Here is a 13118-nt window from a genome sequence, read left to right on the forward strand (position 1 = left end):
CCTGCATTAGGACAATATTCAAAAAAATATTTTCATGGTCCTCGTAGGTGCCCCATTGTTGTCTAGATTATAAAATTGTTCAACAATTTTTCTTCAATTACCCTTTCTCTTAGCAGGTGTGGGATGAGGTTCAAAAAGTTATTGGCCCCTCTTAAATGTAGGTTGGTATTTCTATTCAAAATTGTCTTGGTTCCTAGTTCCAACCCCACAAGTCTTCTGCATACGCTCCTCTCCTCTTTACACTTTCTTGGGGCAGTTGGCTAGACTAAAATTAAGCCATCTCTGAAGATAAGCCACCAAAAGCACTCAAAACTATTATGCACGACCATTCAATTTTATTCAGTTTCAAGCCATCCTTTGGAATAACAAGTCCTAGGAATATTGATGAACCTCCTATCAAAATAGACTATTCTTAGGGATTTTTTTTGTGGAGGCTTAGGATACCGCATTTATGGGTGGTTCTAGAGGGGTTCTATATGTGTAAAAGTCCCTTTCTATATCTTTTGCTCATACTGTGGGGCTTGCTACAAACAACTTCGCTGAAATTTCACCCGTCAAACTTCTTTTCTCTCTGCCCTTGGAAAGCAATATTACAAACCTCCATGTTTATGGTGATTCCCTCTTGGTTATAAATTGGATCAATGGCCTTTTTAAATTGTAGAGCGATCTTCTTCAACACTTTTTTGATGTGATTCTCCTTCAAAAATAGCAGTTCTCTAACATCACTTTTGAACACATTTATAGGCATAGGAATGTGGTAGCTAAGAACTTATCAAAGTCTCAATGTTTTTTAAATAAATAGATCAACTTATCAAAGTCTCAATGCTTTTTAGATAAATAGATTAGAAGACATAGATGACAATATTAAGAAGGCCTCTATGACTCTTGGCACCAAATATCATCCTTTTCTATCAACATTATAAACTTATTGAGGATTTATTGCCATATAAGATATGTATTTTTTTAGGTAGCTACTTTATGATCCTCTTCACATGTCTATTTAATGGCTCTCGCTAGTATTTATGGACTGAATTTGGACTTGTTGTCCTTTGATGAGTCAACTATTTTTGGTATGCTATGCTATGCACTCTAAAAATGTGTACAGATCAAGAGATTTGATTATTCTCAACATTTGGCAAATCCATGATTAAGATAGATCTATACTAATATACAATAAAAATAGATTAAATCATTTCAGATGTAATAAATACATGTTAACTTAAATCTAAATCTATACTAATGGAGCGAATTGATTTACATTATATATTTTTTTTAATATTAAATTTGAATTATACAATATCTAATATCCTTTGTATCATACGATATAGCATATTATACAAATTGATATTTTATCATGGTTCAAATCAGCGTGGTTGAGCTATACTTTATGATGCTACCGTCGTTGATTGAAATGGATCAAAATGTTAAATATATAAATAGATAGATTGTATCATACGATATAGCATATTATACAAATTGATATTTTATCATGGTTCAAATCAGCGTGGTTGAGCTATATTTTATGATGCTACAGTCGTTGATTGAAATGGATCAAAATGTTAAATAAATAAATAGATAGATAACATCATGGATGATGTTAATTATATAACCATGCGGTCTTCGATTGAAGAAAAACATAGACGGTGCTTTGTTTTAGACTAGTTCAAACCCTGTTTCAATGCGTCACTGCATACGTAAATAAGCTATTTGTTTTCTTGCCGATAGCATTGCAGCACCCTTTCTTGCTGATGTTGCGTGACATATTCTATGCCCTAAACTAATGTGGATTTCTTATTAAAATGTCTAGGCGATACACGTCAAGCACGAAATCGTCGAGGATGCCATAATGGTGCCTAGGCACCTGGTCAAGTAACAAGTATATTCGAATCAGAAAAGTTCCACCGCCATCCATTGTCTTTATCACCCACAAAATCAGGACCATAGATCAAGAATGCCTCAATATTATAATATTACATTACCCCGTAAATCCTTCCATCATCCATTACACGATTAAGGGAAGCGAACCGCCAATTCGCTGCTTTGCAGCCACCATAATAATTAGTCTCGCAGCCGATGCACGCTATATGTATCAGTATAATATGTGGAGATGGACTACAATTCTACTTCATCCCATCCTGCAAATACTGGTAATGTCTCTGGCATAGTGTTTTCGTTGGGAACTGTGATTGTAATAGTCATGATCTTGTCATTTTCATATCTCCTGTTACGCTATCGCTCGAGGCTTCCGTTACTCGATCCACTAAGCTCGGCTAACGATCGCGCCATTGCCCTTCATACCGCCCACTTAGACCACGACGGCGTTGTAATTGGGATCGAGGAGGAGACCTTGGATTCACTCCCCAGGATGTTATATTCCGACAATGTCTGTCAATCCTTCAAATCTGCCCAAGGAAATGAATTAGATGAAGCGGAGGATAAAAAGTGTTGCTCGATTTGCCTCAACGATTACAAGGAGTCGGAGGTTGTGAGGGTTATGCCTGATTGCATTCACATGTTCCACATGAATTGCATCGACGAATGGATTCGCCTACGCGCAACATGCCCTATCTGCCGAACTTCTATTTTTCCTTCACTGCGCTCCACTTCTCACGCAGAAGAAGCCTCTCCAACGACTATTCTCACGGTATTTGATCATGATTCCACCCGCCCATTCCCAGGATGAGAATGGGGTTGTACTCTAACATACTCTTTCACGAAAAATTGCTTACGCCTTCTCATGTTTCCATATCATATACATATCTTGCAATTTATAAGACAAAATACATGATTTATATGAACTCAGGAGGAGATCCTGTAATTTTTTCAGCATGTTTAACTTTGTGGAAACTTTTAATCTCAAAATTATTTATGGTAAATCGTATGGTAGTTATATGTTATCTGAAGGAAGAAACGTTTTGCTTGTTCCGTTCAAGGGATTTCTAAAGTTCAGAGCATATAAAAAAATATTTTATTTAAATATGGTTAGACTGTAGAATGTGTTTCTCACAACAATCAAATTATTTACTTGCAAGACAGATTAATTTCACCGTAAGAATATTATCATTAAAGAATTAGATTTATATTGAGTTTGTTATCATTTTTAAATAGGAGAGTAGACATGATTTTAACACATCAAAAATTATGTTCACTACTTTGTTTAATAATATAATAATATACTACTTTGCTTAACAATAATTATGCTCACTACTTTGTTTAACAGTATAATAGTATGTATATCTATGATGGTTTGTGTCCAGATTAACATATTATCTTACTAATTTAAGTATTAAAGTTCAATATACTATTTTATTATATTGATTATTAAATTCGTTGAAATGTTTTTTAGAATTTAAATTTAGTTGTGAATGGTAAGACTTAACATGCCATAAATATTTTAGAATATTTTTAATAGTAATCATAAATTTAAGGTTTCAAAAGCAGTTGTGTGCTTTTTGTCTTTTTAGTTTTTTTACAGTTAAAATATAGTTGTTACAATTAAAAATATTGTTGCATATTATTTAAATGTATATATGTTTAACTCATATATTAATTCTTTATATAATTAACAATAACAATGATAATTTAAAATAAAGTTAAGATTTAGTTAATTTTTATGATTTTTTTTTTAAATTTTCTATTCTAAAAGATATCATAAAGTAAGTGTTTTGATGTTTATCAACATTTATTAACTATTTACTTTATATGGTTGCACTAGTATTAAATGAAATTATTCTTATAAAGACACTCTACATTACATTAACCAATATAATAACAATTCATAATCATATATAAACAAGGAATAAATAAAAAATAATAGTAGAAAATAAATGTTAAGTACTAGTAGAGAATAAATGAAAAACAATAGAAAGCAATGAATGTTGGCTTTTTAAGCCAGTTTATAAGTACTATAGTGGGAGAAAAACAAAGTGTAAGTTTTAACTTATTGTTATGTTGTTAAAAAAATTCTAGAATCCTTAGGCTACTATTGAATACTCCCATGGAGAATACTAATACTTTTTATTATAACCATTTCTTGGTTGAATAATACATTGAGTTTCTTTAAAGTGTGACATTTTTTTTTATGAAAAGGGTTTTTTCATAGAAAATTATGTTCTTAATGGTTTTTTGTCTATTAATTATTTCCAACTATTTAATATTATGTTGCTCCATGTTCTTTTCTTATGTACTAGTGTTGGAAGCATATTTCACATCATTGCTCCTTTCATTTGGTATAGAAGCTTATTAACTCAAATCCAAGGTGTTTGGTACAATTGTTTTTAAATATAATCTTAGTGAGTGGGAAATTTCATAAATAGAAATCTTTTTTAAGACAAATATCAATGTTGCTTACCTCATATCAATGAACTGATTATTAACGCATTTAGATTTGATTTTATTTTTAATAATATTGTGGATAATTGAATAATACCAACTATTTATGCTTCAATAAGACTAAATAATATTGATCATAATCACACATTATGATCTTACTAAAATTTTATAAAACCCATGAGTTATCTTGACCTCATTAGATAAACACTACTCATTTCTCGCTAAAGAGGATCCACCTTAACTTAATGCACTTATAGAACTTTGAATTGTTTTGGTCATCTTTTAACATAAGAGCTATAACCATATAATGGTCATCATTGTTCTAATGAGAAAAGGGTTTCTCTTATTCGCAATGCACAACATGATATTCAAACCTTGGCATTCTATCAATATAACCTACACATTTTTGGTGAGACCAGTGTAGAAAATCTTATATATTCACAAGGTCATGAAATGTACTAAACCACACGACAAGAATCTACTTCTACTTTCAACCAACGGAAGTCAGTATAATGATGAAAGAAATATGAACATGAAGAAGACAAATCAATGGCACATAACACAACATGTATCAGGGGAAAGCCACTGCTCAAAACCCAACTCTCTATATTTCATATATTAGAAATATGAGTGAAGATACAAAGCTTGTTCTCAGTAGAAAAATTACACACAAGTATTCTCAACATTGTCAGATCACAAGCAAGCTCTTGGCCAACACTTAGGAAATTCTGCATCTCTCCAAGCCCCTAATCTCTTGCGTAATTTCTAGGATGAATATCCTTTATTTAAAGGGAATTCATGCTTCCAAAACTGTGCAATCCAAACATAGGATCAATCTCTGATGCATTCATGATATTTACACTTGAGTAAATAATACCATTGATAGTACATTGTCCTTGCACACTAGTTTCAACTAGGTATTCCTCTGAACTGACATGCATGAGTTTCTCATGAGGGAATCTTTAGTTAACATGAGAAGCACTAGTCGATGCATTAGTGCACCAAATGACTGTTAGTCCTCTACTAGTTCCAAAAATAATTTGCAAATAATTTAACTTAACTCAGTAAACTGAGTGATCTAATTTCCAACTCAATTTAAACTTATACTGGACCCCTAAAACTTGGGGAGAACATATACATGACTACAAAAATACTTCCAACTTGAAATTCCTAAGATAATTAAGTTAATTAAACTTAATTAACTATTTACAAGTTGCTATGAGAATAGAATTCGATTTTAATTCTCAGTTTAATTCAAGGACAAATTAAACTAGAATTTCTTGTTGCCATTTCTCAACACTCCCTCTCAACAAGAAAGGGATTATAAGCTACCCCGATCCTGAATCTGTGAAACTCGAATTTATATGTTGATAATGCCTCTGTCAAAATGTCAACATATTTCTCCTCTGTGGGAATGTACTATAACAACATAATCCGTGTAAATACACAATCTCTTAGATGATGATATCAGATATCAATATGCTTGGAATGATCATGAAAAACTGGATTTTGAGAGATTTTGATACAACTCTGATTGTCGTAGTAAATCACAATTGGATCCATCTGCTGACCAAACAACCAAGTAGGATCTTCCTCATCCAGATGGCATCACACGTTTCTTGACTCACAGCCATGTACTCTGCCTCTACCGAACTGAGTGCAACCGATCTCTGTTTCCTGCTATACCAAGAAATTGTCATTGACGCAATACTGAAGATCCCTCCTGATTTGCTCTTCCTATTGGATGAACTCACTGCCCGATCTGCATAGGTGAAGCCTTGAAGCTTCACTCCCTCTGTCCATCTTTACCATAATCCATACTGAGAAGTGCCCCTAAGGTATCTCCACACATGTTTTTTCGCCTTCCAATACAACTTGGTAAGCCTAACCATTGCTTGACTAAGCTAGTTAACTGCATAGACAATATTTGATCGTGTTTTAACCAAGTATCAGAGTGAACCCACAAGCTGCATGTAAACAATAACTTCCACTACTTCCCCTGAGGTAACATCCTCCTTGCTCCAGTTACTTGCTAGAAGAGTCTGCATGGGTTTGTTTCTCTCCATGTGGAATCTCCTGAGTATCTCATGTAGAAAATCCTGTAGATTCACAAGCTAATTCAATTTTCTGAAGAAAGAGACAAGAATATACTTCTACACTTTACAATGGAAGCCCATAAAATTCTAGCAAACAATAATCAATAGAGGAAGATAATTAAAGGCACATAACACAATAAATATTCGGGGAAAGCCACAACTCAAAACCCCATTTTTGTTTTGTATTAATCTGGAAAATGAAGATGAAATTACAATACTTGTTCTCTCAAGAACAATCCCAACACTCAGGAAATTCAATCTTCAACTCATAAGTAAGATCAAGGCCAAAGCTTAGCCACTTCACAATCTCTCCAAGTCTCTATTCCAATGCATAATTCCTGTGAAGGATAGCTTGTATTTAAAGGGAAATAAAGTCTCTAAAAATAGTGCAATCCCCTACAGGATCAGTGCCTGATTGCATGCACTATCAATGCAACTTAGAAAAATATAAAACAAATAGTACATTGTCACTACACTCTAGTCTCAACTATGTATTTCCTAGAATCTACATGCATGAGTTTTTTATGAGTAAATATTTTGTTAACTAGAGTAGCATTGGTGGAGTTCATTAGTGTCACTGTTGAATGTTAACTCACTATTAGTTCTCTCAATCAGTTTGAGAACTAATTTAACTAAATTGACTCATGCAACTGAGTCTTCTATTTTACAACTCACAATTAACTCACAGTGGACTCTTACAAAGTAGGGAGAACATATACATGACCCCCAAAAGGCTTCCAACTCGAATTTCCTAAGTTAAGTAAGTTTAATAGACTTAATTTAACGATTTTAAGTTGCTATGAGTATAGAATTCAAATTTAATTCAAAGTTTAATTCAAGGACAAATTAAAATGGAGTTTCTTATTTCCATTTCTCAACATCTCATTGGCATACTTTCCCTCATACACAAAAAACTCCCCAACTCCCTGCCATACCTCCATGCCAAGAAATTAATGCATGAGCCGCATGTCCTTCATCTCAAACTCTCTTGCAAGGTCCTCCTTGTAAGATTTGATTAGCTGTTCATCACCTTTTAGTGATATCATTAACATAAAGTACAATGATCAACAACTTACCTTCCACCACTACGTGGTACAGGTTCTCATTCGCTTCACTCTTTGGGAAGCCCAACCCAGTGACATAGTTATATATCCTATTACAACAAGTACGATGTAATTTCTTCAGCCCATACAACTCTCTCCTGAGTCGACACACATGTGACTCATGGTCAAAGATCTCAAAACCTTCAGGTTGCTCTATGTACACCACTTCCTCAATGATGCCATTAAGGAAGGTTGCCTTCACATCCATTTGATTTATCTTACAACCCAAATATGATGATAGCGCCAATATAGATGTGATTGATGAGTACCTTGCAACAAGAGCAAAGGTCTCATCATAGTCAATCCCCTCTACCTGTGAAAGGCCACGACCCACAAATCTAGCCTTATGTTTCTCCACACTACCATCTGCAGCTTGCTTTACCTTGTTAAGTCAATGGAAGCTCACCACTAAATTATCCTCCAGTCTCGGGACCACATTTGAAAGATTGTTACGAACTATGGAGTCATAGTCCTCTACCATGGCATCAACCCAAATCGATTGTTGCATTAATTCCTTAAAGGAATATGGCTCTATCACAATACATTGGCCCATAAGAGCTGTGTATCCACTATACCTCTTAGGTGATGTCCTTTCCCTGCACTGAGAAGTGGGTGCTCCGACTTTCTCCCATGCATCATTCAACAATCTGTTAGCCTCTTTGGTGCACTTTCATCCCTCTCTGGAAGTCTCTGCCTGAGTGGATGTCTCCACTCCCGTATCCTCTGCATGTGGCTGCTCCACATCAATCTGAGGCTCCTCAACCTTAGGAACTAAAAGCACCTCATCCACATGTATCTCAAGCTCCCTCTCAAGGGAAACCCACATGGCCTTCCCCTCATCGAATATGACATCACTTCGAACCACTGCCATCCTACTGGTCAGAAAGTACACCTGATAGTTTTGAGGTGTATGAATGTACCCTACAAATATCCCCAACTCTGTTGTCAGATCAAGCTTCTTCCGTGCATCTTTGGTCACATCGAAATATATCGATGACCCAAAAATCTTGAAGTGACAAACATTTGGCCTCTTACCGGAATAAACCTCTTTTGGTGTCTTCATCTCAAGTATCCGATGTGGGCTATGGTTTATAACATAAACTTTTGTATTGCATGCCTCAGCCCACAAGTGTAGTGGTAGGCCCTGATCATGCAACATCACCCTTGTTGCCCCTACTATGCTTGTGTTCTTTCTCTTAGCCACCACATTCTCTTGAGGGTTATGGGGTGTCAACAACTCCCGTTTAATAATTTTCGCTACACATAAGTTCTTAAACTCATTTGAGACATACTCATCACCATTACCACTCCGTAGAGATTTAAAATTCTTGCCCAAAACTTTATCCACCAATGTGTTCGGTTGTGGATGTTGTCAAGAATTGTCTGCACACATCTGAATGGATTCACTCTATAATAGCCTCTGCTTGACTATCTCTGTTGTGAAAGGAAGACTTGGTGTATTTTCCCAAAATACACACCTTGCATGTATCAACTTGCTCATAAGTACCTTCGGGAAGACTGGTAGAGATTTTCTGCAATATCTTCAAAGCCCCATGATGCAAGTGGCCCAATCGCTTGTGCCACAACTCACCAATGTCTCAACTCTACACCCCTTTTTCTTTTGTGCTCAAATTAGCAGAATCCTCTACCTCCAGCTTATGAAGATTCTTCACTTGAATCCCTATCTTCTTTACTTGACCCATGGCTATGTTTTGAAGGAATGCCTTTCCTTTCGAGAAGATCACATCATAGCCTTATCTTCAAGCATGGAAATGGATACAAAGTTCTTCTTTAGCCCAGGAACCTACATAACATTCTTCAAGGTGAGAGGAGCACTATGATCCCTCTAAAAAGTAATCGTGCTTAATCCAGTAACACTATACCTCTCATCGTCACCCATCTCGATATGCATCTTGTGATCTAGGTGGATATCCAGACACTGTGGCATGGAAAAAGCTCAAAATTCAAAGTGGTGGAAAGGCGATGAAATTGACATTAGATCGAAGTGCTCATCATCTTGATAACAACGGTGAGAACGACACTCCAATCCGAGTCCGGATGAAGGAGATAGAGGTCATCAAAGTTGGGTTGACTTTTGATGACTCGGCAGGATTAATGAAGGCACAATTTGAACTTTTATGGCGGATGAAATCTGGCCAACTCCTGCTAGATTTCGAGCAAAACCATGGCCTCGTTGAAAGGACTCCTCTTGTCCAAAACCAAATTTCCAAAAACACATAATTTTTTTTATTAACAAAAAAAATATAAAAAAAGGGTGTGGTGGGCCACCAACCCTGCCACCCCAACCATAACCCTCATCCGCATATAACCAACAATATATTTGTTTATGGACGGGCAAGCCACGACCCTCAGATCCTCCCCCACATCCCACGAAACCATTAAACAATACAACGGGTGGTGGGCCAGCCCATGGGGCACGGACCCAACCACGCCCACATAGAAACGACCACCAACATTTAACGGATGACCAGCTGAGGTGGATATGGTGGGCAGGTTGCCCAAGGTGGGCTTGGGCTAACCAAATTTTCATTTAAAAAAAAATTGGTTTATGAAAGTTAAAAAAAAGAATTTGTAATAAATAAAAGGAGTCAGGGTTTGACCACCCGACGTCCTCCATAATAAACGAATCCTTAACCAACTGTGCCAACAACATTATTGAGAAATCCACCACCATAATTTATATTTAAACACAGTTTATCAGTGTGCCCATGCAGAGGAGGCAGTGCATGCAGTTCGAGGCAGAATTTTGCAGGAGGGCTGGATTATCACTTTGTCAGAATTTGACAAATTTGATATGGTTTCAGCACTTCTTGATGCCATGAACACAATGGCACTGTCCATTTCTCCATTAGAGTTCTACATTTTTCAGGCATTTTTCAATATGGAGGTATAAAACTCCTTTTTTTCTAACTGATGCTCATACTCTTCTTTCTCATGCCACTTAATGAATGAAGGCCTCCCCATTGATCAAGCAGGGCCCAGAGATGTAGTCCAAGTTGGATGAACTCCATTACCAAGTCTTGTTGTCTTCTTTCATGCTTTATGTGTTTCTCCTCTTCTCTCATATGCACGTTAAATTTTCTATGTTAAGCGACAATTTATGCATGTAATTCCTTAACACATCTATAAGAAAAAGATTTTGGATCAAGTGGTATCACAACAGGTCTTTTTAGATGTGAATTTCATGTTTGTATGCTAACAAGAAACAAGATCCAAAAAGGTGAAGGGAAACTAAAGTCTTTCTATCCCGAAGCGGGGCGTGCACATTGAAGGAGAAACATGGCAGATGAAGAGGCTTGTCATGAAGAGGAGCGCAATTTCTGCAAAACCTTATATACAATGGTAGAGAATGTTGGTCAGTTTCTTTCAAGGCTGGAGAAAGCAGAAGAGAGAAATCCAGAAGAACAAGGTTCAGTACATGGAAATGGTGGAGAAAAACCCCCTCCTTCTCCTTCCACAAGTGAAATTTCTTCTTCCTCTCATCACCATCATCATATAAATTCAAGGGATTCATCTAATAAACCATTCTTTAAATTAGATGTCAAATTTGATCTTCACATGTTTAATAGTGAAAGTAATGCAGAAAAGCTTGATAACTGGATTAGGGAGATTGAAATCTACTGCAAGATTCAGCAGATCGAAGAGGACGAGGCAAAGATTTAGATGGCCTCTCTTTCACTGAGTAGCACTGCTCTTGTCTAGTGGGAGAGAAAATTTTGAAGCAGTAAGAGTGTGGGTAATCTTCTTTCCTCATGGCCTAGTTTCATTTTTTCATTAAAGGAGAAATTCTATGCCTTGGGTTATAAACAAAAGTCCTTAATGGATTTGCAAGACTTAAGGCAAGGTAGAGGTCAGGATGTTCAAAGCTTTAAAGAGGAATTCAGAAAATAGGCACTTAATTTGGAAATTGCACTTGACTCACCTGAAGTAGTAAATAAGTATATTGGATCATTACATAGTTACCTTAGACATTCATTATTATTGTTTGAACCAACTACTATTGACTCTGCTAGTGTGAAGGCAATTCATCTTGAGAACAAGGGAAAAAACGAAAGAGATGATCATTTCAAGAAACCACCTTTCAAACCTCCAAATGGAAAACCCAAAGTGAAAGGAAAAGGAAAGGAGAAGAGGATGGCATCAACCAAGAAAGATGATGGAGAAAGACCTTATTGCAATCACTGGAAAAAGGAAGGTCATGACAACGATCATTGTTGGAAACAGTACCCAAAAAAGAGACCAAAGAAGTATGGAGGAAAAGGCAAGCAGAAGACAGTGGAAACTATGCAGCAAGACCTTGGATCCAATTTCAGAGATGAAGCATTGATCACAACAGCAGGAACAAAAGGTACTCTGACACCTCATGTTAATTCTGAATCACATGAAGGCACTAGTTCAATAGATGATTCTCTTCCTAATGAATGAAAGAGAATTGAGCTATTTCATATTAGAGTTATCATGAATCATACAAAAGTGGAAACTCTATTTGATACCAGATCCCAAGAAAGCTTAATTTCAGAGTCCTTGGTAAAGAAGCTAGGCTTTGAAACCAAACCACATCCAAAACCTTACCCACTTGGATGGATACATGATAAAGCAATAATGAATGTAACTAAGGAGTGAAAGGTTAAATTTGTGATCGCTTCTAAGTTATTGGATGAGGTAAAACTTGATGTGATACCATTGGATATCTGTGGCATGTTGTTAGGGAGTCAATATCTATATGATAGGAAGGCAATCTTCTTCCATCATGAAAACAAATACCAAATAACAAAAGATGGTTTAGAATATATTGTAAGGGCTCATCAAACTAAAATCAATGCTAGCCTTGTAAGTGCAGGACAAATGAAGAGGTTTGTGAATTCCATTAAGGGTTGCATGCATATGGTTGTAAGGGGGAAAGATGCAGAATTATCTGATGCTTTCCAAGGTTGTGAACATGTGCATAAAAAGGAATTATGTGAATTAATTTCTAACTATGAAGAGATGTTTCAGGAACCAAGAGGATTACCTCCGAAGAGGGAAATCCAACATGAAATCCATTTGCAGCATGATGTTGCTTTACCAAATATTGGCATGTATACAATGTCGACCATTGAGATGGAGGAGATCAAAAAGCAGGTGCAGGAACTATTGAACCAAGGGGTCATCATACCGAGCACCTCTCCATGGAGCTCACTGATTGTTTTAGTGCCAAAGAAAGATGGCACATGGAGGATGTGTGTGGATTATTGAGAACTAAACAAAATCAAGGTGAAAAATTGCTACCCTCTTCCCCGCATTGATGACTTATTAGATCAGTTAAAGAATGCTATCTATTTCACCAAATTGGATTTCTGTGGTGGTTATCACCATGTCCGAATTGTAGAGCAGGATGCGTGGAAAACCACCTTCAAGACCAAACAGGGGTCTTTTGAATGGATGGTGATGCCATTTGGACTTTGCAATGCTCCAACCACTTTCATGAGGGTCATGAATGATCTCTTTAGGCCTTTCATTGATGAATTTTTTCTTTTCTATCTAGATGATATTCCTATCTTTAGTAAAAGTTGAAATGAACATGTAT

The 13118-nt window shown here is 36.2% G+C and overlaps 1 protein-coding gene across 1 annotated transcript; it reads left to right on the forward strand.

The window, feature by feature from the left end:
* Positions 1-2107: 2107 nt before the first annotated feature.
* Positions 2108-2683, forward strand: LOC149142664 (RING-H2 finger protein ATL70-like). The gene has a single exon (XM_089451546.1). It carries the CDS (start codon positions 2108-2110, stop codon positions 2681-2683), a length of 576 nt encoding a protein of 191 aa, XP_089307672.1.
* Positions 2684-13118: the final 10435 nt, after the last annotated feature.

This window comes from Pinus tabuliformis, chromosome X (assembly GCF_031772625.1).
Source record: "Pinus tabuliformis cultivar Carrire ecotype Pingquan chromosome X, CPIR1, whole genome shotgun sequence".
Classification (NCBI taxonomy): Eukaryota; Viridiplantae; Streptophyta; class Pinopsida; order Pinales; family Pinaceae; genus Pinus; species Pinus tabuliformis.